The following is a 27764-nucleotide window of genomic DNA, read 5'->3' on the forward strand; positions in this document are numbered from 1 at the left end:
TCAACATCTGAGGAATATTTTAATAACGATTCTCGTGAGTATACTTCAGGGATAGTAGTGATAATACATTATTCCTTTTCCCTCCCCCATACTCATTGCATCTTGTTCCCTTTAATATCAGTAGAATGAAAACCTGGGATTTGAGGATTCTGTTAATCTGGTTTTGAGTATGAATTTGGGATAATGCACAAATTGATTCTGTGGAAGATAAAGTGCCCTTCAAGTGACCCTGCTGTGGATTTTCAATCTTTCTTTCAATACTTTATACAATCTTTAGATTATGGCTGCCTGAATTATCACATGCTGCCCATAAAGTGCTTATAAATTAGATCTGCAGCTGTCAGTAGGTATTGTTGAAAAACACCCGCAAAGGATAAATTTTTATTTTTCTCCATTGCAGGTCTCCTTAGCATTTCAAAATCCTCTAGTCAGCAACCACAGTGTGACTTATGTAGTGCACCTTGTACTGGCATGCATACAGCTTTCTGAGTTAATATTGATCCAACAGTTATAGCTGAGGAAGGTAATTATTTAACATGTTTTTGCATTCTTCCCTGTCTTGGCAGAGGAAGATGAATGTGCCAAACCTGACAATGGTGGCTGTGAGCAGCGCTGTGTAAATACTCTGGGCAGTTACCAGTGCGCCTGTGATCCTGGCTATGAACTTGGTCCTGACAAAAAGAGTTGTGAAGGTACAGTGTGTTGCTGTATTATGGGCTCTTAAAGCTCATAGAGTGCCATCACTTGAATGAGATAATACATCTTTTTGCGCTCTGTCCTAGTAGTGGTGGCAGAGTAATGTCTGTCCACAGCACATAGGCTCATCTGATATGTCACTAACTTAGCTTTACAGGTTTTGCTGTTAGTCTATCATGAACAGTGCAACACAGGACTTCATACTTTCCTGTACCACTTATTGCATTATTCGTGCTCATTAGAGCAAAGTCTTCTACTATGCATAGGGAGACAATTGTCAGTAGAGCAATGTGCCACTGTCTCAGAATTGGAGTATTTAATGATGTCTCTGGTCACCTCTGACTGGGGTGTTACTGGGAAGCTGGCAGGTTTAAAGAGAATGATCCCTTATTCTAGCTCAAAGCTCAACAAATCTTCCTCACTCCCTGTCAAACTGGTGACTTTTCTTGCTGGAAACAAGTTCTGCTTTTCAGGATGAGCAAAGCATGCTCAAATAATCATTTGGAGAAATAATACCTAATAAATGGAAGTCTCTGTAAACATAGGATTGGACTGAGATAAACTTTTTCGTTCTGTATATATTTCATATCAAATGAATGAAACAAATGTACCAAATATTGCTTGATTTTTATTAAAAAAATCAATACATTCAAGAATAGCACAGATTATTCTTATTTCAGTCCATCTGTGTGAACATTAACAGAGCTTGAAAATTAGAGTGTTCAGAGTTATTTTTTTTTCTTCTGATGTTGATTCACTGATCTCTTCTTTTCAAATTTCCTGTCTTTAATTCATGATTTATCACAACTTTTGGCAGTTTTTCTTAGTTTCTTTACACCTTTTTTCTTTTGCTTCTGGTTCTGTGGGGTTGGTTTTGTTTGTTTGAGGGGAGTATGTGTGTTTGTGCGAGGTGGTGATAGTCCTAGACTACAGGCATATTAGTGCTGTGCTCATGAAGCTGCTTTTTTTTTTTTTTTTTAATTGTTCCCCACTGAACTTTAATAATGAGCACATTAGAAAATGAATTTATTTAGATATCTGCATATAATGCTGTATACAGAAAGTAAGGTTCATCTAAGGGGAGGCACGAAGGTGGAGGTTTTTCTCTGAGCCTTTGGTCATCAACACAAATTTGTGTCAGGAATTTGGTTTAGTCTGCCTGTTGACCTAAGTCAGAATATTAGGTAAGATTACCAGCCTTCAAAAAATAAAGAATACCTCCCTGGCACACAAATAGAAAAACAACTCTTACAAAAGAAGTAGTTACTTGTCAGACTTGCTTGAGCAGGGGAGTTGGACTAGATGATCTTTAGAGGTTTCTTTCAGCTTCTACTGTTCTGTGATTCTGTAAATTAGTGCAGTGTGGAGCAAAAGCCCTGAGCTATACTTAGAAGTCTGTACGCATTTGGTCCATGGGATGTAGCATTCACTGTATGTAGGTATTACTTATGACTGCAGATTTAAAATCATTGTGTAGTCACAGTGAGCGTTACAGCCTAGTGATAGTTTGTGAATCTGAGAGGTCACCTATCTGTATTAATTGACACATGATGTCAGAGTAGGAGCATCTAATTCAGAAACTGCCCAATTCTTCACTTCAGTATTGACGTGCACAGAAAATTGCTTTATGATCATCTAATCCAAACGTCACCCACTGGCAGCATATTAGAAAGCTTTAAGATTTTTTTTTTTTCACAGTATTTCCACATTTCCTACCAGTGCCTCAAGGAACAATGCAGTGACACTGAGGAGTAGAAATTGAAAACTAGCAGTAGTCATCCTGATCCAGACTGGATCACTCAAGAGTACAGCTTGTGTCATAGAGTGCGGTCTCTAAACCCATGCCTGGTCTTTTTTTTAGACACTGAGATGTGACCCAAATTCTTAGTCCCCCAACCCTGGTCAGGTTACCTTTCCATGTGTACCAAGTAGTCTTCTGCATTGAAAGCTAGGTGACAGGAGGAAGATTGTTATGTGTATGTATTATCCAAATGAGCCTTATCACAGAACCTGGAGTTTTTCCAGGTGTGCTAGATGAAGTAGATATAACGTGTGAGACTATCAGCACACAGCATTAGGGCAGAACAGTTGGAAGAAGGTGGAACGTCCCCTACCATCACTTTAGAAAAAGATTTGTGGATGATTTCCAGTCCTGTAATGGTAACAGCACAGCACAGTGTGAATTCCTGCAAATCCCATTACTTTCTTTTTTTTGTTGTTGCTATTTTGTTTGCGGGTTTTTTTTGGGTTTTTTTTCTAATTTTCCACAGATGGAAAAGATTAATGTGTTTATTCTTTGCTATCTGAACTGCATTCACAAACATAATACAGCATTATTCTGTTGTATGGAGGTGACTTTGGCATATATTTGAAAATAATAGATTTTTTTTCCTATTACTTGAACATCCATACTTCAGCTAAAGTAGCTGTGACTGAATAGTACGTGACTGCTATTCCAAAGAAGTAACCCTATCTAGTAGGTTATAGGAGACATATACAGTTATATGAGCTGAGACAGGTAGGGCTTATTCTGGATCAATAATCAAGGAGAGAAGCTTAGGAAATGTGAAGTGCATCTTAAGTAGTGTGTCTGTCAGAAGAGGGGTGGTCAAGGTCCTTGGGGAGGGCAGTGAGGTCAGAGGACTTGCCTGGGAAAGGCTGTGAGAGAATAACCAGAGTCTCTGGAGGGAAGGGAAAAGAATTAATATGATAACGCCTTGTGTAATCCTGAAACTTATCTCTGCCCGCAAACCTGCAAGCTGTTCAAGATAAGGGCTGTCTCTTTCTCTTTGTTTGCACCAAGCATGATAAACCAAGATTATGATTAGTCTGTCTGGGCATTACAGCAGTATAAGTAATGAGAGGACTGAATCTTTTCAGTGTACTTCTGTTTATAGTAAAATACAGTTACAATCAAGAAGTGATGCTCTCCCTTTTAATTTTACAGCTGCTTGTGGAGGACTCCTGACAAAGCTAAATGGGACTATAACCACACCAGGGTGGCCTAAAGAGTATCCTCCAAACAAAAACTGTGTGTGGCAGGTGGTTGCTCCAACGCAATACCGAATTTCAATGAAGTTTGAGTTCTTTGAGTTAGAAGGGAATGAAGTAAGTAACTGTGAACAAAGATCTACACAACTGTTGCACGCTAAACAGTTTCCTGAGCATTCAAAAATAGATGTTGTCTTATAAAATCCTTACTGACAATAACCATAGATACTCTTGTTTTCATTTTGGGACTGGATTCTTTTCAAAACAAACATGAAGAGAATAGGTCTTTTTCCCATATCGTCTAAATGTATATGTATTACAAGAAATTCCAGCATTAAATGATTTATGTTATACTCATGTCCTGTTATCATTACCACAAGAACTGCAGAAGGTGTAATAAAACCTTACAAATTCCAAAGAATAAAAATATAATTACTGTTTGAACAAATCGTAAAACACTTTCCCTGCACTTTCTTGGTACTTAAGCCAAATTTACAAGGAAGACATCTGAGTAATAATGACGTTAAATCAGCTTTCTAAGGCTGTACAGGAGACATAACTTAAGCAGATATGAAAAAAAAAATTCATTGTTTATAATTTTGTTTTGATCCTCTCCTGTGCTACTAAACTCAGTTTTATACTATTAGATAGTAGTACTGAGAATGTCACAGATGGAATTTTTTTTCTGATTTTCAAGGGTATAATTCTAATATATTGTCTGAGTACAGACATAAAATGTATACAATGGATAGCAAAAAAATGTAGCAAATATTCAATTTTTTTTGTTATAAGAACTCCGTTAAGGGCCAACTTTAACATGTATTTTTAACACTACGATTTTAATAATTTAAAATTTTTACATGTAAATATAATTTTACATGTAACCTGTAAATTTAAAAAATTTAGAGTAGTTTGAAGGAAGTTAGACCTATCTAAAGTTACTTTTCATTTCTAATTTGAAGCTATGAAACCATCAAAATTCGTCACTGATGGACTGTTGAAATTGCTGGGATTTATTAATATATTGTGAGATATATTTGAAAATCACATGCATTAATATGGATTTGTCTTACAATTAATATAAATTGGCATGTGGAAGTAACTTGTTTTATGAATCTTTATATTGATTGTATTTTATAAAAGTAGCTTCAATTTAATTAGTCACTTTCCAACTCTGCAATATGTGAATATTATTCCAGTAACAATGAAAATTCAATCTATGTCTAGAAAGCATTACGTTAAAAACAATTGAAAATGTTGACAATCGTTTAATAATTCACAGGGAGGAGAGAACAACAAAGGCCAAAAAATTCTTTCCTGACATTTCTTTTTGACTTAATAAATTATGATTTATCAAATACAACTTGGATTTAATGGACAATCTAAGCTCTGCATGAATCCTCCTGGTCACTGTTTTCTCTTAAGCTATTAATTGCAGACAACTGGGACATTTTTGATTAAATGATTGATAGTTGAGCCTAAGAAGCTTAGAAGTTTGGGTGGAAGGCTTTAGGTTGACCAAGGGATTATGCATTGAAAGTATTATCACGAGTAGTAGGCCTTGCATAAGGCTTTTTTATTTCATTATTTTACTTTAACCTCTTAATGAAAATGATGTGCATCAGCCTTCCAAATTGTGGTTATAACACTGTTAAAAGTTGTCTTATTTTAACAGTACAGATTTATATATTTGTAAATAAATTAATAACTAAGTAAAAATTACTATTTTTTTAAATCTATGGAATTTAAGTAGTAGAAAGTAGAACTTTTGTCGGTTGTGGCTATATGGTTTATAGCACAGCTTGCTCTGATGAACACATACTATACATTCAAGATGATTTTAGTTAAATGTCACTGGAATTTTTACTTTTTAATTTAAATGGAAAAGCTAATAAGAATCTTGAAATTTAGATACTGAAGATATTAGTGTCTTTTCAAATACAGTTTTCAACCTTATGTATAGTGTAGGTATACCTTAGTGAACTGAAAATATTCTTACACAAAATCAGGAAATGTTTGTGAGCATTGACAAATGTTTTCAGAATCAGGGAAAAGTAAAAAAAGATCTATTAGTCTACTATTAAGGAGCATATACCAATCAGACTTCTAGCATTTTTAAGCAACTTCATACTTTTCTTTTGGTCAGCAAAAAAATTGTTCTTTCTTTTCTCAGGTTTGCAAATACGATTATGTGGAGATTCGTAGCGGCCTTTCTTCTGATTCTAAACTACACGGTAAATTCTGTGGTACAGAAGTGCCTGAAGTTATCACCTCTCAGTACAACAACATGCGAATTGAGTTCAGATCTGACAACACTGTGTCAAAAAAAGGCTTCAAGGCACACTTCTTCTCAGGTACAGAAAATTACTCTTCTGTACATGTGAGTGCCTCTGAGCATATACTGACTAGTTGGAGTGGATACTATATTTTGGTATGAAAGTGAATGGCCTTTCCCCTTATTGTTTTCCTGGCAGCTTTGAATTTGTTTTGTTTTTAACAAGCGTAACTGACCTTCTGTCTGAAAATACTACTCTGAGTATCTGTAGGAAATATATTGAACAGATGTCTATATTTGAGTAACAGCAGAGGCAGATAAACTTTTTAAGATACGAAGGAAAAAAAGCAAACTTAGTCGATATTACTAAACTTTTATTAGTTTTCTTTTACCTCAGGTTTTGTTGCTATTTTTGCAAATCCCAGATGTGATGTGATATAAATTAGAAACTGTGTACACTTGTATTTTTTCAATCAAATCTCAGTATACTACTTTAGTTGTGACATTACCACTTTGTGCTACAACATTTGTTTAACATTACAGGTACTAATGCACTTCCTAATGTTTTGTAGAAGAACAGAGTTTAAGACCTTGCTCTTGCAAACTTAGTCTTGTTTTGTTTAGTTGTAAGTGTAATATCAGTGAGGCAGATCAGAGTGATGAAGGTTTATGTCATCTGACGATGTGTATTATTGACTAAAGTTAGACATGAGTGAAGCTGAAGATGTGAGGAAATTATTTCCTGACAGTAGTCTCTACACCTACCCACTGAGACTACAATCTGGCTGTGGCAGGATACCACCTGGTGCTAGTACTGGAATATTGCTTAGTGGTTTTTTTGGGTGTTTACACACCACATGTATGCATAGGCATTTTATGTTGTGTAAAATGAAACAAAACAAAACAATCCTGGCCACTCACCTCCCCAGACTGAAAGTCATCCAGAAGCATTTGGAATTTGAATTCTGCACCAAGTTTTTTGACAGCAGTTAAAGGTCTGAATCTGGAGAATCCTGATTATGTTTACTGTGCAGCCAAATGTATTGCTTGGCACTTTTATTAGCATTTATTTGCTAAAATATTTAATCAAAGATGAAATTAAATGGTATTTCTTTGATTAGTTTTAATAACTGAGATAACTATGACCAATTAATAAGCATCAATATATTATATAAATAATGTGGTTTGGAATGTGAGGAAAATAACTTTCAAGACAAACAGTTTAGACTTTCAGTGTTTTCTCATTATATCTACTTTGATATTTTTCTTAAGAAATTATGAAACAGGAAAGAAAGTGTTTCATCTCGTATGAAGACATTAACAATGTTTTACCTCCTCTAAAACATTTTTTTTTCTAGTAATCACATTTCTTTGGTCAGTCTTTCAGCTCCATCTTTACATATAGTAGTACTTTTTAAAATATATTTTAGATTAACAAGAAGCTTTCAAGGTTTACACAGTATTTGTAGTAAATATGTATATACACATAACAGCGCTTCATCCTAGAAACACATATACGACTGGTGATTTCATGGCCCAGTAATACCAGCAGAAATACTTACATATTTTGACTTTTTACAAGAATAAGTATTGACATGTTCCAGTTGTAAAAATATCTTGCAAATTAAGTTTGTTATGTATTTCCAGGATCTAAAAAGCTAAGTCAGATAAGATTGGTGATGACAGTTTTTTAATTTGTAAGCTCTGTAAATCAGAAGTTCTGTTTTGTGACATACTGAACATTTATATGATTACAGTCAGCTAAATTTTGGTTTTATTTAAAATGTTTAGTTATTAATATTAAAAATAAACTATTAATATTATGGTGGGTTCAAGGAAAAAATCAGGCCAATGCTATATGGTGGGGAAAGACTGGGCTATAAGTCATGGAGTTATGGAGATGGTATCACCAAGAGGTTGTAATTCTTCAGAATCGTTATTTCCCTTGTCTTTTTCACTTCTGAATGAAATGTGTCACATCCCCAGGTGAAAACAGTTTTTTCCTAGTAATTTACAAGAGATGTGTTTTAAATTTCTCTACTTATCACCAGAATAAGTTCATTAGCCAGGTGTAAGTCTGAGCTACTCTGTTTTTTTAGCTGAATAGAAATATATTATGTGTCCTGGATATGGAATCTATCTAAAACCCTTTAAAGATAATTTGTTGTAAATAATATTTGAATCTGTAAGTTTACTGAATACTTCAGAATGCATTTCTGACATAATCTCTTCTATTATTTCATACCAGTTCAGATACTTTGCATTTTATTTATTTTTTCTCAATGCTCTTCCAGTTATTATTTCTAGCAGAACTGATTCTTCTGTGTTACCTGGCTTACTTCCCCTTTTGACAATATTTCCAGTCAAACTGTGAGCTTTGTAGTGCTTGAGACAATTCAGATTTTGGAACTTAAAGTACCTAAAAAGAAGTTGTAATCTCTGAATAATCCATCAGAGAAAACTCTAATGGCTGCCAGAAAATACTAACTTTCTTACTCCTGATTCCTTAATATGGACATAATATGCTATTGGCTTGTCAATGAAGAATGAACCCTAGACTTCAAATATTTTGACATTTGTGAGATGAAAGCTGATCACTGTTCAGCTGATGAAGTGGGGCTTTTTGCCAGTTTATATACTTGTATTCAGAATACAATAGTTTTAGAATGACATCTGTAGAGAAATGGTTAGTGCTAGTGTCTAGGATACTTGATGAAAACCATTTAAGAGTTTTATTAATTACATCACAATAGAAATATGCATAAGCATTTAGTTATAAAGTCACACATCATAACAAAACTCAAGTTTGTGTAAAACGCTGCATCTTACAGTCTATTCACTAATAACAGGCATATGCAATGTTCAGCAAGACAGGTGGACAAGTCAAATTAGTTTGAAGATTAGGGACTGTAATGTATTCGTCAAGTACAGCCAAAAAACTTTTTTTCCTCCCAACTCTTTTGATGGTGAATTCTGCAGACACAGCTATAGTTGAGAAAGCATGGCCCAGCTCCAGCTCAGACGACAGAAAGCAGTTTTTGAGTGGTTGAAACTTGCTGCGATAAACTGTGAAAGCAAACAGTGACATAGGGCAACAGATGACCTGTGTTAGGAAGGTATTTGTGTTGATATAAGACAACATTTTTGGCTGTAAAATGGTGTTAACAGCCAGACAGGTGCTACTGAAAAGTGAGAAAAACTTTTTTTTCAACGTTCTCTAGAATTTACATTTGATGGGACAGTTCTGCAGAAAGCTCATTTGGGAGCTATTGCATGGATCTAGTTAATCTCCAGAGATACTCTTATTAATTATAGTCAAATTTCTTAGATTAAGGGAGGAAACTAGGGAGTCATGGTATATTAATTTTATAAAAATTATAATTGAACTTTTAAGATTTGGATATTAGCCTTCTAAACTAAAAAATTGCAGCCGCTGTGTTTTTACTCTTTTTCCCTTTCACTTTCTTCTGTTCTTTCATCTCTCTCTTTTGCTCTTGTTACAATGCTCATTACAATCTGCTGGGCCTATAAGACCAGAAGAGTATAAAATAGCTCCATTCATTTACTCTACAGAGGAAAAAAGATAACAGTAGCAGTTTGGGGTTTTTTCTATGGTGATGTTTCTGAGAAGATAAATTAATAATTTGTTTTAAATCGGTCTTTGTGTAGTAGTATAATTAATATTCAATGACAATACACCACCAAACTGCTTCCATTTATCATATCTTTTGGAATTACTTCAGTGTTTTAAGTAAACATGATTCCTTGCTTCGTTGTTCAAATTATACATGGTGTTTGATGTAATATATAGAAATGAGGTCTGCTGGGATGTTTTCTTGGAATGATGATTCATTGATCAGTTAAACAGAGAAAGCTAGAATGTTATCTATCCTTGAGAAGCTTTGGTTTGGAGCACAAACTCATCTCTGGTGCCATCCTGGTACATTTTTTTTCCACAGACAAGGAAGCTGCCTGCAGAGAGAAAATTTTTGTTTTACAGTCTTGCAAGGACTTGATACAGGTCCCTTCAGGCCGTGTACGTATTATTCACAGACTGGTGGCCTCTGAGGGTCTCAGAGGTACGACCATTTGTCCTCTGAATGATTCAATCTAACAGTTTATTGAGAATGGATCTTTCTCTTGCCTGAGTACTGATATGAGAAAAGAAAGAAAGTATCCATTCAAAACTGGGAGACTTGTTTCCATCTGTCAGCATAACAAATGGCTTTGTTTTTACATGGCAAAACATTTGTTCCTATAACTAATACAGACTAATTTTTTTTTTTTTCATGAATTTTGAAACTGGGCAATCAATTTGACAGAAAGTCTGTTCCAAATTATGAAGTGTGAGGAAGGCTTGTTCAAAAGTTTCATCCTTCATTACTCATGTACAAATAATTATTGTAGTTTAAATGTGTTCCAAAGCTTTCTCTTTCTACCTTCTGTCCATTGTTTTGTCTCTGAGGAGCTCCTGTAAGGGACTGTTTGCTTATTTTATTGTCTCTTGAGAGACTATTTTACAGAATATAAGACTATTTGATGTTAAAATATTTTTTTGTATTTTCACATAGTTAGGTGGAAGATGAAAATGGATAGTCCTTTTATTTAGAATTTCTGTACCTACTTTGTACTTGAAAGTCTATCTTGAAAGCATTTTGAACTTGCCTTCCATTTATTTTGTTAGTTCGATAGGAAATGACAGACTAATGCTTAGGAAGGGAAATGTTGACAAGTTTTGTTCATATTATATCTAATTTCTCATTTGCTTGTTACTATTCTAGAAATGTGAAATTAAGTTATAATAGTGCTTGCTTTTGCAAAGATGAAAGGTTATAACTTTTGTTTGAAACAAAATAAATTTGCTACCTCAGTTTGGGACTTGCATTGCAAGGTGCATAAACAGTTGATTGTGGAGCTTTTGCACTTCTTTCAGCATAATAGGATAAGCCTCTGGATGTATGATTCTGGAAACTATGTTAATTACTGTTTCTTAACCTTCAAATCTGTTCATCTCTACAGAAAGCTTCCAAAAACTTACAGTGCAAACAGATTTGAGATTTACAAGACAAAATGTAGTGGATGCTTGGGTTTGACTTGCAGAAGTTGTCTATAAATGTACGTTACCATCATGTATTATAAGAAGCTGATTTTTGTAAAAAGGTCTGCATGTCAATGGGTCAATTGTTGCCTACATTTTGTCAGAGAAAGCTGATATATATGCAATTATAATGCAAACTTCCACTGTTGTGTTACTGAGTAAAGAGTAAAGGCATGAGTAAGACAACAAAAAGATACTTAAATTATCCATAGTGCCTTGTAATCTAGAGAAATTCTTACTGTGCTTCCTGAAGTCTGAAACATCGCATTATTACCTTGTTTGGAGATAACACTCTCTACTGCTTTCCAAAGTACATGAGGCTGAAGGGAGTGAACTCTCTGCATTCCAGTGCTGCAACAACTGGACCTCTGAAATGACCATAATTTCTTTGCTCTTTTCCCTCTTTTGCATGTTGAAGTGACACCTTTTCTAAGCTACAGGTTTTATATTATGTGTCTATGTTTATATATATGTATTTATATAGGCATATATTTCTATACTTTAGGATTTATATACATGTGTGTCTATTCATATATATAGAGAGGGATATATATGTGCATCCATATTTACATATACATGTGTGTGTGTGTATATGTATGTCAGGAGTAGTCTATCTCTTTTAAATGGACCAGCCTTAGCTAAAATGACAACAGCTGAATGACATAGAAGGGTGGCAGCTGAGGCCTCTTGCTGGAATGACAGCCTGTTAATCTAGTTTGGCTTTTGTCCATGCAATGAATTTGTAGCTCTTTAATGCAGGTCCTATTTCCTCCACTACTCTCTGCTTTACTTCTAACACACTAAAAGCTCTTTTGAAGGATTATATGTTAAAAACCAGAACTGCATGTTATATTGTAGAGTTCCTTGAAATAACTAATACTGATCTCTTTTGTATGTTTTTCAGTTAAATGTTTTTCTTTTTTGATGTTCTGTGACATCCAGAGTTGCTAAAAGTAAAGCACATTGTCACTCTGCTGGGGGGAAAAAATGAAGTCAACTTACTAAAAAGTTTAAGTTAAATCCTTTTTTGCTTGCATATTTCATGTGGAGAGCTTGAAACCTTTTGTGTGGCCTACATGTTCCTTTCAACATACCACCATTAAATTGTGGCTTTTGCCTAAAGTTGGAATACTTTATGTGTTGTCTATAAATTGCACTCCAGTTGTTTATTGAAATAAAGCTTCAGATTAGATATTTATGCAATTTTCACCAACTAGTCAACTTGAAAGAGTAAATGCTAGTAACTCTCTTATGTCCTTTGATTTAGCAATTTTGTTTTACTAGTATTCATCTCCCCTAGGAACTACTCCCCATTTCCTACACAGTATTTGTGCCATGGTTCAAGGTCACAGACCAAGCCACAAGTGGCTAGAACTAAGGAACCATGGAACTGCCATACTTAGAAGAGTGACTGTACCTTAGCTTATCCTTTTCTGGACTCACTGTGCTAAGCCTTTTTCTCTTTGACAATGAGGACTACTGCTAGCTGTGATGTTCACCTGACCTTGTGTATTTCCTAGACAAGGACGAGTGTTCGAAGGACAATGGTGGCTGCCAGCATGAGTGCATCAACACAATAGGAAGCTATGTTTGCCAGTGCCGAAATGGATTTGTGCTACATGAAAACAAACATGACTGCAAGGAAGGTAAGTAGTAACATATTTGAATGATGGCTTATACAAATGTCTTGCAGAAAGCTTCCGGCAGCTCTTCTTCCAAAGGAAAGAAAATTATCTTGGTAATGGCAGCTTAGACATTTCACTTTCAACTTTCCCCTACCCTTTCCTGTACCCTCTATTTGGTTGAGTCTGAGGTCCGCAGAAATGCAGTTTGGATCATTGTCAGGGAGTGCTACTTTGTATTTATGTGAAGTGTAGAATATTTAAAGCTGTGGTAGAGTATTTATCTAATTCTAGTCAATTCTAAGATGGATCCTGCAGCTGACCAAGGCCTAGCCAATTCGTGATTGAGGTAACACCTCTGTGAATAATGTATTTGAGAAGGAGATGCTGCGAGTCTGTCTTAGAATTGACTGGCATTAGCCCTATCAGCTACAGGGGAAGCTTCTGGCAGCTCTTTTGTTTAAAGAAGCCGCCCCTGCAGCACCTCCCACTATGAAAGGCCTAGCCCAGGCAAAACCACTACCTTTTTTTTCAAAAAATACTATCCATTGTAAACCACAGTGTATATCTCTCAATAATCAATAAACAAGAATGCTGGGTTAATTGCCATAAAGTGTGTGCCAAAGGGAAAGAACACGATCAGGCACATTGAAGAGTTTGCTTAGCTGTCTTCCTAAAGTTCCTTTTCATTCAGCAAGCCCCTTGACAAAGATGAGTACTTTTCTGGCTACCTCTGAATGCAGACCCTCAGACTAACTGATGTTATCACTGTTGGCACAGCTGAGTGTGAACAGAAGATCCACAGTCCCAATGGCATCATCACGAGTCCCAATTGGCCCGACAAGTATCCCAGCAGAAAGGAGTGCACATGGGAAATCAGTGCCACTCCCGGGCAGAGGGTCAAATTGGTGAGTCTGCCTACCATTTCTTTTTCTCTTTTCTTCCACCAAACTACCTTCTTAAATTGACTGCTCAATGATACAAAACTGTTATTGAACTTTACTCTCACTTTGCAGCCCAGAGGTAAACTCTTCAAAAACCCTCCTGTCTTCTGTCCGTTTCTGACCAACTGAGGCTACTCAGTATGATAGAGCTATGAATTGAAGTTTGTGGTGTTTGTAAATACTCGGGACAGCAAAGGGCAGGGTAGGAGAAATACTTTATCATTGTTGCAATTCATAAAATTCACACAAAGTTTTGACAAATATGGCAGAGACTGTTTACACAAACTCCAGTATAGAGAATAAGAAAAATTAGAAGTTGTCAACAGTGCTCTCCACACAACTTTTGCCCTTTTCTATTTTGTACTTTTTGAGGAGGGAAAGAAGATATAAAACCTAAGAATCTGGACTTCTCATTTAAAAGGGTCTCCAAAGATATGTTAAAAGCAGCCTAAGTAGACTTAAGTGACCTTTGTGGCCAACTGGCTGAGGATAGTGCTGGTAGCTGAGGACAGACTAGGAGAGACAGCAGAGCTTAGACGCTAATGTGAGATCATGTATTGATCCCTGTTCACTAGAAGTAAAATGTTTCGGGAGGGAGTTGTGGGAGTAGTGGAAAATGAGTGGTGTGCATGCTCTGTCCATTCAAAGGGTGAAAAATAAAGTTTTGATTCATCCTGGCTGAATAAACCAAAGCCAGTCAGGCATGGGCATGTTACTATAAGAGCTTTTCAGTACTTTAACATCAGTAGGCAAAATTCCATCATTCAGATTCGTCAAGTGAAATATCACAATGCTCTGACTTAAAAGAAATGTTTTAAAATTGATTTTTGCTATGAAAGTGGAAAAATAGACAGAATTTTATTAGATAGATTTTTTCAAAATATCTTTGTGATTTAGAGTCTGAAAGCTACTTTTCCATGCAAGCCAGTAGGATCCATCTACTAAATTCTGTGTACTAAGTTTGTCTTGTACAGCAAGATTCCATATCAATAATATGGAATTAATGGATATAAATATTTTTCCTTATACCTTCACACCGTATTTAAGTTTACTCCTCATAGTTTACTTAATCAAATTGAACAAGGAGAGAATTGCTTTCTTCATGGTAACAAACCACATGAGTTGTGAGGTTGTGTTTCTTTTTTTGGGAGGGATATGTGTACAGAAACTAATCTTTTGTTGTGATTTCTCCCACTCAGATAATCACTGAAAAGTCTATTGCTGAAAAAGCTAAAGTTAAGCATTAGGTGTAATTAAGAAGTCTATGAAAAAATGGATATGCACTTCAGAATTTGTAAGTGAAATGCGAAGATAAAGATAGCTTTGAAAATGTATGTAGCAGAGAGAGCAATTTTCATAAACTAATCAGACAAATGTTTGTGAGGCACACTTCAGTGTGCCATGCAGGCAGCTATCCATAAGTGCCACCAACGTATCTACTCAGTTGAGTGCTATAGATAGAAAGGGCTGTTCAGAAGCTATATGTAACCTTTCTGAATACCGTTCCCACAAATGAGACAATCAAAATGAGTTCTGCAGACATGGTGGTGTAGGTATTCAAAAGCATTTATCCCAGGAACATGGAGTTTGATTTAATTACCCTACCAACTTTATTATATCATCTGTAAACTCTGTTGGCAGCAACTATTCAGTTCTGTTCAACTTTACGGAAAATTTGTCTTTTCTCCTCTTTCAGTCCTGCTTTTAGTTCACTGCTGTGAACTCACAGTTCAAAAAAAAAAAAAAAAAAAAAACACTGTCTCTGGGTGGTTTTTGAGCCTTTAAAAGACTTGATATTAAGATCTGCTTTTCCTTTAAGAAACAAATTCCTTTGATTCTCTTTGTAAATGCTAGTGTCAATTGCTAGACTCACAGCAGATTTAGGATTTTTTTCTGTTCTTTGAGAGACCCATTATAACATGTACTGTTCCCCTGCCGGCTTGTGAATCCTAGTGATAAATCAAATATTAAAATTAATAAAAGTCCCTTACAGTTCATAGTTAGAAGTGCTTCATAGAGAGTGATTTTTTTTTTTGTATTGATGTGAAGTGAACAAAATTAATACAATTTTCTTCTAAAAGAAATTTAAGTTCTCCAGACTTCTCTTGGATCATATCTATTACTCTTGTTGATTCCAAATTGGCTTGACTCAATTCTATATTTAACTCCCCTAAAGTTAGTCTCTCAGCTTTCTGTGTTTTTTTGTTTTTTTGAGTTTTTTAATCCATCAGATTTTCTTTGGGTATGAATGAGAATACATACTTGGCACTGTAAAAGTGGGATGTCTGGCTATAATTTAAGAGCGGCAGAAGGGACTGCTGAACAGCTGTTTTTATTGCCTCTGCAGTTTCAACCCCTTAATATAAACCCCCAGACTTTCCTGTGAAATGAACTTACATCCACTGCATCATGCAGCTCTTTACTTCTCACAAAACAATGAGTATTTCACTTCTTTGGGCAAAATACTTTTTATTAACTCTTTATGCTTCCTTTAGATCAGATGTTAATAAAAATTACCAACACATTTCACACTGTCTAGATTCCACAAGTGATTTAGTAGGTCAGATTTGCTTTGATGTACTAGATAGAATGCATAATTATGATATTTCTCAATATATCACAGATAAATTTTACTCTTTTAATTATTGCTGCTTAATCCTTTAGTGTTTCTTTGTTTTCATAAACATTTATATGACTGTTTCTGGGACTGTTTAAATTTTTTAGTTTTATACTATTTTGCTGAACAAAACAGATTTTTAGTTTCACCTGAAGTTGCAAATTCTTTCTGAAAATTCACAAAGATGTATATGTATGTCACCTTCTAAGTGTTAACATTAGAGGAAATTACCATATATAAAGCTTTAACTTTTTTTGTTGACATTTAGCCCTGGTCAAAAAGCCTTATCTAAAATCTTTTAGATTGCCCTTGACATGAATTTGCTGACAACAATCCAGTCGTAGAAGACACTCTTCCGTATTTAAAAAGCCCATATTAGTTGTATGTATTTTACCAGTTTGTGTAGGATAGCTACATAATTTTGTAATTTTTCATAATTATTTTAATACTTACAAGTTTTTGAAAGGTGAGTGTCGCAAGGATGGGGCAACACTTTTTTCTGTAGTGTCCATTGATAGGACAAGGCATAATGGACAGAATCTGGAACACAAAGAGTTCCACTTAAACTTAAGGAAAGGTTTTTTTACTGTAAGGGTGAGAGAGCTCTGGCACAGGATGCCCAGGGAGGTTGTAGAGGTTTTCAAAACCCACTCGGATGCATTTTTGAGTGATCTGATCTACACAGATCTGCTTGAGCAGGGGCATTAGACTAGGTGATCTTTAGATGTCCCTTCCAACCCCTATCATTCTGTGATTCTGTGCTATCAAAAATGTGATCTTAGCATGAAGGTGTAGCCTAAAATATTGTTAATGTTGAATTGTTCTCTAGATAATAGCATAGAAAATGTGACTTCCATGCATACCTGATGATGTGGAAAGGGCATCCTCAAAGGCTTTAGTCAAGGTGTGAGGCAACTTTAAAAAAAAAAAAAAAAAAGGTGGGGAGATGTGCATTCTGTTTTGCAGCTGTTTCAATCAATCCTCAACTATCTGAGGAACCGATAATTTCCATCTTTTTGCTGTTTTGAATGTTTTGTGAAATTTGGAAGAATCCTGCAAATGGTTAAAATTCAACGGAAAGGCCACTGTAATCTAGATTTTAAATTCTCTTATGGATATTTGTTGACTATAAGAATTTTAATGCTTTCTATATGAAAGATGATACCCTCTTAAAGTTCAGTGGCTTAAGTATTATTCCACTTTCCACCAAAATCAGTATGTTATACAAAGCTATAGGCTTGTAGGAGCAATAATGTTAAACTTATCATAGTAACTACATCTTTTTTGTATTCTGAAACAAACTAACAGTACCTATGTACCATATAAGTACAGTAAACACTATTGAGTGCAGTAAACTACATTGAGTCATTTTGCTCTTTTTTTTTTTTCCCCCTAGACCTTCAATGAATTTGAGATAGAACAACATCAAGAATGTGCTTACGACCATTTGGAAGTGTTTGATGGTGAAAGTGAAAAATCCCCAATCCTGGGACGCTTATGTGGCAATAAGATACCAGATCCTCTTATTGCTACTGGAAACAAAATGTTCCTGCGCTTTATTTCTGATGCATCAGTTCAAAGAAAAGGCTTCCAAGCAACTCACTCTACAGGTCAGAAAACAGAGATGTGTTCCACTAATAGCTTCCACTTTGTTCTTAAGTGGAAGATGTTCATGTATTTCTTCTATAGGAACGAGATAAGGGATGAGACAATGTTACAACTAAATCTAGTGAAACTTTAAGAACAGTAGGAAAAATCTGGGATTGGAGAAAGCGTTCTGTAATATTTTAGATGGCTTTTCTCTTTGTATCTCTCTCTCTCTCATAGGTAAGTGATTAAAAACTTTTGAAACAAAATATGATAAAAAGAAGATTTTGAAAAAGAGATATTTCTTAGGATTCATGCCATCAGTTTGTTAAAACATTCAATAGTTTTTTATTGTATTTGTAGTGACAATACTTCAGTGGAACATGCGATGCATCTCCATTACTTTCTTGTTCTAACTTAAACAAAATTCTGGATTTTGTGTTAAACAGATATTACTTCCCTAGAGAGCTAAAAAGGAAAGACAAGACAAAGAAGCATAAGAAAATAACAATACTAAAATCTTTCTTATGACCTTAAGAATGTAATCTCCTTCATTGTTACCATTTGGTTTTGCTCTCTGTCAGAAATCGCTGAAACAGAAAACAGTGTTTTGCACTTCCATTAACAGATTTACTGGGACATTTTAAGGGAGACTATTTCCTCGACGTTCCTTGGCTTACAGTGGCCCCTAGTGCTGAATCTCTGAACTTCCAGTGCCTTCTGTAAGATGAAGGGCATTTGGGTTTTCTTTTTTGTTTTCTTCTTAGCCATGAACTGTGTCTTTACATTCCCAAGTTCAATATTGAGACAGTTCAGTATTTGGCAATAAATATTAATGCAGAAAATATTTATAAATATCTGTGCTAATAGATAATCTTTACTGATAGGTGACAGTTAATAATAGAAGATGATAATAAAGATCATTGGTCACTGTTAATATCGTTTGATATTACCCAGAATATTAATAAAATTAATGTATAGTGTTCAGCTGACAAATCCTTATATATCACTGTTAGCATTTCCTCTTATTTTTCCTTCTGCTTTGTTAAGAAACATTATTAACTTAATTTCCCTTTCAAAGGAAGACAATAGTCAATAGTATAAAAAATATTCATTCTTCATGACCTGGGCCTGGAAAATGTAAACTTTAGCTACCTGTGATTAGTTTCTTTGCTTGTGGAAAATCCTCTTTTACGAACATACTGTTATTTGACTTCCCTATGACAATAATCCCTTCCCTTAGATGAAAAACTAGAGAGAAATGGTAATAATTACCCATTTCAAAATTACCTTGGAGTAAATATTTAAATATCAGAAAATTTTTTAAGAAACTGATGCTGTAAAACTACTATCTCATTTATTCATCTCACTTTCAATTTGCAGAGCTGGAGGACTAACTATGTAAAAGTTGTTCAAATGTACACTCCCCAACTTCTAAATGCAGCTAGTTATGACTTGCTGGAATATCCTTCACATCTGCTGAGTTTTATGTGTCTTAACATAAAAAATTCTTACCATGCATATAGTGCTTTTCTGAAAAAGTTAAGAATAAAGTCTGCCAGGTTTTTAAGAATGTCATAAAATTATGAAGTTTACCACCTTAAGAGAGAACATTTATTTCTATCAGCTGCTGTTGCACAAACTTCTTGCAGATCTTGCAGACCTTTCCTGCAGTCCTGAGCCAAACACAAATCCTCCTTTGGAATTTTACCTCCATTCTTTAGACACCCATCTGAATGAATGTAGATCTAAAAAATATATAGACAGTGGATTGTATTTCCTTATTTTATTTTTTCTAGTAAATAATTGATAGCATGCAATGGAAGCAGGTAAGATTGTGTTAAATCCTGCATAACTGTGCAGATAGATAGGGAGAGCGCTGAGTAAGTGGCTCCTGTCACTTCTGACCCGTTGACAGAACTCACTCAGTAGAAGGACTTGGATAATGTAACAGAATTGAAAGAGTACCTGGATGCTATGCTCAAAGGTATTTGTTCTGCTGTGTTCCTGACATCTTTGTGATTTAATAACTTCTGATTCTAGCAGATGCTAGTGTTGATTTCCCTTCTGCAACACTTTTTGGACTGAAATACTATCTAAATTCCAAATTTCCAACTGAATGTTTCGGAAAATTGGGTGAAACTGTATCAGCAGAGGCAGTAAAGTTTAAAAAAAAAATTAATTGGATAGAAGGGCTTCCCCAGGTGGAGCAAAACTCCATAAAAATCTGGTTTTAATGTGCAACAGAGTTTTAGAAAGAGATTCTGTTATATTTTCTCCTCTTAGAAAATATATAACCCATCCAGAAGGAATTTATAAAAATACTCCAGACATAATAATAAACATTTTTGCTCCAGGACTGATTTGATTGCCCTAACACAGGTGTCTAGTTCCCTCTTGGATGGCCTTATTATGGTACCTACCTCCAGCCACTGTTGCAGAAAGCTGTCCTGTTCCTGTCTGTCAGCTCTGGGAGAATGTCTGGCAAATTTGGGCATCTCAGATGTCACTCATTTTAGGATTCTGTGTTACTTCCAGAATGACTGTATTGCTGAATCAAGTTTATAATCTTGTTTCACTAGTTCAGATAGTGTTGATTTAATGACCAACTTGTTAAACAGTCAAGACACTACTGCTTGATTTGCTCTTATGTTTGTAAGAAGCTTAAAAGCACCTAGAGAGATCAGGAAATGAGAGAGGAGTTTAGTGCTTTAGCTGATCTAGAAAAAAGCCTTTCACCTAAAGCTATCAGATAGACCAATGACATTTTACAAGTCAGAGGTACTTTTTACAGTCAGATGTGAATGTTGTACCTACAGCAGAGCAGGCCTAACTGTGCAATGGAAAGAATGATGGGTGCTGCAAGACAATTTAGTTCTGATATCTAAGCTAATAGTGCTATGTGGTATTGCTCTGTCCTGTGCAGACTCATCACAGCCTCTCCCACGTGACATAACGAAGAGCTGGATATAGGCTTTTGAAAGTACATCTTAGTCCTTAAGAAATTGAAAATTTTACTTCTAATTTCTAAAATCAGTACTTTATCCTATAATATAAGTCTAGAATCCATGGGAGAAGGGCAGGGGAAAGGGAATTCCCTTATTTTGGAGTCATTTGTATGGCTACAACTTTTTTTTAAGCTCCTGCCCACTCTAGCAAGCAGAAGAAGTGCAGAGAGTTCATTAAACATTTTCAACTTGGCAGGTGTTCTGTGTCTGAAGTGGGGAAATGTTCTTAACGGAAGTAAATGAAATTAAAAAATCAGAAAAAAAATGGGGGGTTGGGAAATCAGTATATTGGAATACCAATAAGAAATAACTCTTTGAACTAGCTCATTTGAAAAATTTTGTCATTTCTGATTGCACAACACGTCATACATAATGGATTACTTACATAATTTGTATTTCTTGAGTTGATGCCTTCGTTTACTTCTTAAGACAAAATATACATATTTAAAAAAAATAAAGACTTGCTCAACACTGTCATTAATTCTCAGCAGAAATATGACTCCTCACAATATAACATTGCAATCGATCGTCTTTAGTGTGGATGGAGTCCATGACACTGAAGTCAAATTGAATGTATCTCTTTGCCAAAGCTGAGAAATGTTTGACTCTTGCAATTTCTTTCAAGTTACTATAAAAGGATCAATTTATAATATCTACACTTAAAATACAGATAGAGTTATCTTTTCATTTATATATAAAAATTGAATCTGTACTTGTGAATCTCATGTTTCAGTTGCTCATTTGCAATTGGTGTTTTTATGGATGCTGTAAGGAATGGTTTGTTCTTGATGAGAAACCAAAACTAAATTATGCTGCTTTTATTTTAATCTTTGTGCCTATAAAGTAAAAAGGCCTTCCTCTCTTCTCTTGGAAATGTAACAAGCCTTTTTTTTTTTAAGTGCAATTTTCCATAAGTTGTTGCTTCCATTACAATAGCATTTTTAATTGGGAAATGCATTAACATCTAAATATTTACATTACTACAGAACCTGAATTTACTGGCTAATTAGGGTAAAATACATTATTTAATTACAGCTGCTGAAAATATTTAGAAAGGGTGAAGTACTAGCTGTCGGATATTTGTTCTCAGTGCATTTTCTGTGATTTTACTTCTCTAGCAAACTGCACAGAAAAAAACTATTCAGTGATACAGTAAAGTTAATTAATGTTTAAATTATGAACTTTTTGAGTCGTTGTAAGCATCCATTTTGTAATTGTGTATAAATGGAGATTTGTACTGAAATAATGGCTTTAGCTTAAGGCAAGGATGACCTGCTCAAGTCTGGCCTCAAGAGCAGGCTTTCAGCTACACGACTTTCTCTGGTAGTAGCAGCCTTCTCCTGGCTCTGACCTTTTGCAGAGAAAGATCTGCTCATATGCATGGACTATTCAGCAAACAAGCTAGCCAGCTTGGCAATGGTGTTTAGTATTGAGATGGCTTTCCAGGCACCACATGATGGTTAAAACTGATGTTCCTGTGAAATACGAGACTTTCAATTAATTGCTCTTTATTCTAGAGCTGATCTTCCCCTGCTACTTGCAAGTAGTGTCATTGACACATGTGGAAACATTGTCATCATTAAAATGTGGATGCCCCACCTATGGTATTTGCCTTACTGGCTGCAGGAACCTCTCAAGTGCCTCTAACCAAAAAATGTCCAACCGATTGAACCACGTTTCTTATAGCTTTAGTATTCCCTGTCTTTTCATTTTTCACTTGAAAATTATGAATTATGCTTTAGTCTCTGTAGTTACAAAACAATTTATATAGGAAAAACAGAATGATGGATTTGTATTCATACTGGATAGTACTTCATTCTATACCTTAATTCAGCTGCTTGTGGAATAAAAATGCACAGTCTGAATAAGGCTGGGAATCTTTGAAGAGAAAATGCTAATTTGCACAGAATAAGTTTTTTGGTTCGTTTTTTGTTTCCATTGTTCAGAGTGTGGTGGTCGACTGAAAGCTGAAGCCAAGCCCAAAGACCTGTATTCTCATGCTCAGTTTGGTGATAACAACTATCCAGTTCAGGCGGACTGTGACTGGCTCCTAGTGGCAGAGCGCAGCTACCGAGTCGAGTTAATGTTTCAGACGTTTGAGGTTGAAGAGGAGGCAGATTGTGGTTACGATTACGTGGAGCTCTTTGATGGTCATGATAAGACAGGTGTGAGACTTGGTCGATTTTGTGGCTCTGGGGTAAGTAAGCAGGTATTGAACTTTTTCTTATTTCCACAACAAAAACAGTAGGAAAGGCAGGGCAGAGGAAGGAAAGGGTCAAGAAGGGATCAGGTTCAGTTACTACACATTTCAATGGAGATAGTAGATTACCTACTTCAGATTTTTTTTTTTTTTTTAATATAAATTTGCAGGCTTGTAATACAGGCATCTTCTGAAATATGTTCAACAATAAATATTCTTATCCGGTATTGTATTGCTATGTTAAGCTTTAGATAGCTCATTACTACAAAAGCAGAAAGTTATAATAAATAATTTCAAAACTTCTTCCAGCAGATAAAAATTTAAACATTGTGAATTAAGCTGACCTGTAGCTTTTAGGAGCTCAGATTATCGTTTCCTCAGTATACCTCAAAAACTCCTAGGCTGTAATTAAGAGTTGAATGAGTCAGAAGTATTCTCTCTAATGATGTCAGTGGAATTATATGATGAAGCGTAACAGGAAAAAAGGAATATCCATAAGAAAAAAAAAAGTGAATGAAGGGGATAAATGCACGGAATGGACAGATAATTTATTTGTTTATTTATTTGTTTTAGCCACCAGAAGAAATTTATTCAGCAGGGGAAGCTCTTTTACTTCACTTTCACACTGATGATACAATCAACAAGAAAGGATTTCATATACGATACAGAAGTATAAAATATCCAGATAGCATTCACACCAAAAAATAACACAACAACCTCTATGCCAGAAAAAGAGAGTGAGAAGGAAAGAGCGCACAGTGGAAAGGAACGAAGGCATCCCTTTTTTTAAAAAAAACCCTGAAGTTAGCACAAATGTTTTATATGAGTTCAGTTGAAATGATGTCTTGTAAGACCAGAGGCTGAAATAAAATAAAATAAATCACCTATCCCAATGGAATAGTCAACATAAAGATGTGCAGGCTCCATACTTGACTGTCTCTGCAAAACTTATGAAAGGATTTTACATTCAGGGAGAATATGAAAGCTTTTGTTCATGATTTGACATTTGTCACAGATGTGTGCAGATTCCATTGGCTGCATAGAGGGGAAGTGACCCTGCAGACCACTCTTCCTTCTGACAATTGTATGGTGTCCAGGAGGGAAAAAAAAGTTCTTTCAGGTCACACACTTCAAATACTGTCCTCATAGCTACTTGCTTTCACTTTGTATCCTGCATATGGTGTGTATAAGGACTTGAAAGAAGATTTGAAATGGGAAGGTCTTCCTGCATTGTTCTGTATTTTTTACAAATTCATCTGTCATATCAGGTTATCAATGTTTTGAAACTGGAAAAATCCTACTTCTGAAATGTGACTGGTCATGAGAGTGTTTTGTTTTAGTGACTGAGAAATCTGAACTATTACATCGGTCATCACTAGTTGACCAATCACTAGTTGACTGAATTTGAACAGTATAAGCATCTGAAAATGTTTGGTTTACTAGTTAAGTAAGCTATCTCTGATGATGTGCTCTTATTTTGCACTGAACATAGAAAGAGACTTTGATGAAAACCTGTCCCAAATCATCACAAATCTGTATCCATGAGGAACTGAAATAGTCAAGGATTATTTGAAACTCCTCTTACTGAAGTTGTTTTCAGCAGTACATTTGGAACCACTACTTAGCTTTATTTCTTCGGACCTCTTAGTGACTGAGCTAATTGTCTTGTTTACCTACTCAGAAATGAAGCTGCAGTAGTATTCAAGAGGGAAGTTTCTCAAAGAAATATTTGTTTTGTTTTGTTTTTTTTCTGAGAGTAAGAATGTCTGTGATGGCAAAAAATGCAAAAGAAAACAACAGACCCAAGAGTTGTTTGTTATCAAGAGTGAATTACTATGGTGCTATTCCATGAACATAAAAACAAACCAAGAAGTTTTAGACTTTTGAGCCAACAGCTTGCAGATGATGAATGTCTCACTATGCCTGGCTGCATCTGGAGAAGGAAGGCTTCACTTATCCAGGGGAGAGTGGGTTGCAATGGCAGCACTAGTCCTGTGGAACCACTACTACAATTGCCTTAGAATCCTCGCACATGGTCAGACAGATCTTCCTGTAGATATACCTGTAATTTGATAAATAATTTGACAAGTCAGACAACGTAAACTGACAAAAGGATCTTCAAGCGAAAACTCCATCTGCAGAGCGAGATCATCTGCTGTAAATACAGTGACCTGCTTTTGATGTAGAGATATGTTATGTTTAGAACTGAGATATTCTATGTGCTTTAGGCCATACATGGCTTTAGTCATAATGTATATGCATTATGTAACTATTGTATGAATGAGTGTTCCAGCGGTGTGAGAGCTATTGTATGGGTGAAAATTGAATTGTTTCTTTGTGTGCCAAGTTCTATCAGGACCCCATTTGACTGTAGCAACTTCTCTCTAAAGGCTTCACAGACAGATTATGATGACTTCTAGTTGGCAAGAATCAAGTTTAAACGAAGTATTATGTTTCACTTACAAGAAATATTATTTTGATATCCTTTAAGTTGCTACTCAGATTAGCTTAGTTTCTGTTACCTTACTATGAACATACATTGGCACTAATAAATCTGATCTTTTTTTATAAAATAAAAACCCAAATGTCCGTATAGGTGTCTTTGGTTATTTTAACGGCACTATTGCTGCTCATACAGTACCATTTTCCTTTCTAGTCACTTTATATGTGTGAAATTCAAAAACTGAATAATTTCTGTATTTTAGAATACTGCTCTATTGTTCTTTTTTTGTTCATTTTTCACGGTGTTTGCAGACAAATTTAATTGCATTTTTCCAAGGTCTTTTACTACAAGTTTCATGCAGAAATATTACTACAGTTTAAAAAAATAGTATTCTTATCCTTGATACATAATTTATCAGCTGTGTGGAATTCCAGTGCTTGAATTTCTGAGAAGAAAAGCAAGCAGCAACAGAAACAACATCTCCCTGGCATGTGCAGTCAAAAGGAGTTGGCATTAATCTGAGGCTTGTAACAAGAGCAAATTTCTATGTAATCCTTTTTCCACTTTTCTGTTCTAATTTTTTTAATATTATCTCCCATTTACTAAACAAAATAATTTAAGTATTCTTTTTATCTAAATTGGTCTTTTTTTATTCCACTCGGGATTACTTTAACAACCATTGAGCCAGGATTTTTGGAAGTTTGTTGTCTTCATTGATGATTCATACAAGCTCTTGTGTAAACCCTACTGCCCCGTGTTGAATACTGAAACTAGAGTAATTGGGGAGGCAGGTTAGACTGGGCAAGCTGGGGGAAATAACACCATGTAGTGTATTTCCAAGACCCTGTGGAAGGTGATTCTTTGGGCTTATATAAAATTATTGCTTTAGAGCATGGTATTTCTGGGATTATTTTGTATGGAATATGTAGAAGTCAGAAGAAAGTTGCCATATCATTGAATACAAAGTTTAATGTTATTTCTTTTATTGCATATTCCTTTATAGATCTCATATGCTTAAGAGTGATGAAAATGTGGAAGGTGTTTTGAATTATTGTCTTGATGATAAATGCACCGTATGGATAATATCTTCATATTGACCATGATCATAGTCAATGCCTCATAGTGCTATCAGATGCTATTAAAAGTGTAGTTATTTCTACATTCTAGGAGATTTTTCCTGATGCAATGAAAATCATATATTCAATGAAATTTAATGGAAGTATGCGTTTTAAATAACCTAATAACAGGAAAACAGTGAAAAAATATTTATACTGATGATACTGTGGAAAGCAATGTGGATTATCTAAAAAAATCTTTAAAATTGTGAACTCACCAATTAAAGATCCTAGCTGTTGAATAACCAGCCAAAAGAGACTCAAAATCCAATGGGTTGGAGATCCAGCTTTGAAACCAAGTTATTATGCATGTACTGGCAACTCTCCCAGTAGGGTGAGGATGATATTTATCCCGCTTCCTATTTGACACAAACTTTCTTGTCTGTGGGTAAGCTGCTGGATTCAAATTGATTTTTCTGTAATATCATAAAGTTGTGTTCTCAGCTATGTAAAGAGCTTCTGACATCTACTATTATTCTTTAATGTTGTTGACTTCATTGTCAATAACAAGGGGATATAATACACTGAATCTTTGTGGCTGACTGGCTGTTGAAGAATTTAAGTCTGTAGCAAACCAGATTCAGTGATTAATACAATGCCTACATAAGAGAGAAGATTTACCTGTGAAGGACTTTTCTTCCGTCCTTAAAAATAAAAAAAAAAGACAAATAAAAATCTTTGGTGAAAGTCAATTAAAATTAATGCCTTGCATAAAAAACTATGAAGGTCTAGCTGAAGTGAATAAAGCAAGGCAGGTATACACACAGCAGATATTCTGTTCCTTGGTGGCCTTTTGTATAATACGCAACATGTTTGAGTTATCTGAGTTATCAAAGCCCATGAAAGAGCAAGTTGACCTAAGCGTGGGTGAGAGCCAGAACAGATCCTTAACATAGTAATGCAGCATTACTTTTCCTTTAAAGCAGATTGCTTTTGAGTCACTGTAAAAAAATTAGATTAATTGGGTGGAAGCTTTATCCACCTGGGGAAATGGTTTTGGAATTTTGTTGTGCTGCTGGGGGTGCAAGTGGCACAGCTAATCTTTTATAGCAGAGGAAATTGATGTTGACCTCATAGGCTGTGTGCTGTGCTTAACTCCAGCTGTGTGCTGCATCATCATAGAGCATGGTCATGGCTGAGGCACACTGGATCTTTATAATTAAATGGT

At 35.2% G+C, this 27764-nt stretch overlaps 1 protein-coding gene across 2 annotated transcripts in view; it reads left to right on the forward strand.

Moving 5' to 3' along the window:
• Positions 1-23954, forward strand: part of TLL1 (tolloid like 1) — a 125641-nt gene extending 101687 nt beyond the window's left edge. For both annotated transcript variants that reach the window (XM_061992541.1, XM_061992542.1), the window contains 8 exons: positions 567-692; positions 3644-3804; positions 5861-6041; positions 12581-12706; positions 13463-13590; positions 17640-17853; positions 22785-23035; positions 23612-23954. In XM_061992541.1, coding sequence (XP_061848525.1) covers positions 567-692; positions 3644-3804; positions 5861-6041; positions 12581-12706; positions 13463-13590; positions 17640-17853; positions 22785-23035; positions 23612-23746 — 1322 coding nt within the window. In that variant the 3' untranslated portion in view covers positions 23747-23954. The remainder of the gene's footprint in view (positions 1-566; positions 693-3643; positions 3805-5860; positions 6042-12580; positions 12707-13462; positions 13591-17639; positions 17854-22784; positions 23036-23611) is intronic.
• Positions 23955-27764: the final 3810 nt, after the last annotated feature.

This window comes from Colius striatus, chromosome 3, assembly GCF_028858725.1.
Source record: "Colius striatus isolate bColStr4 chromosome 3, bColStr4.1.hap1, whole genome shotgun sequence".
NCBI classification, from domain to species: Eukaryota; Metazoa; Chordata; class Aves; order Coliiformes; family Coliidae; genus Colius; species Colius striatus.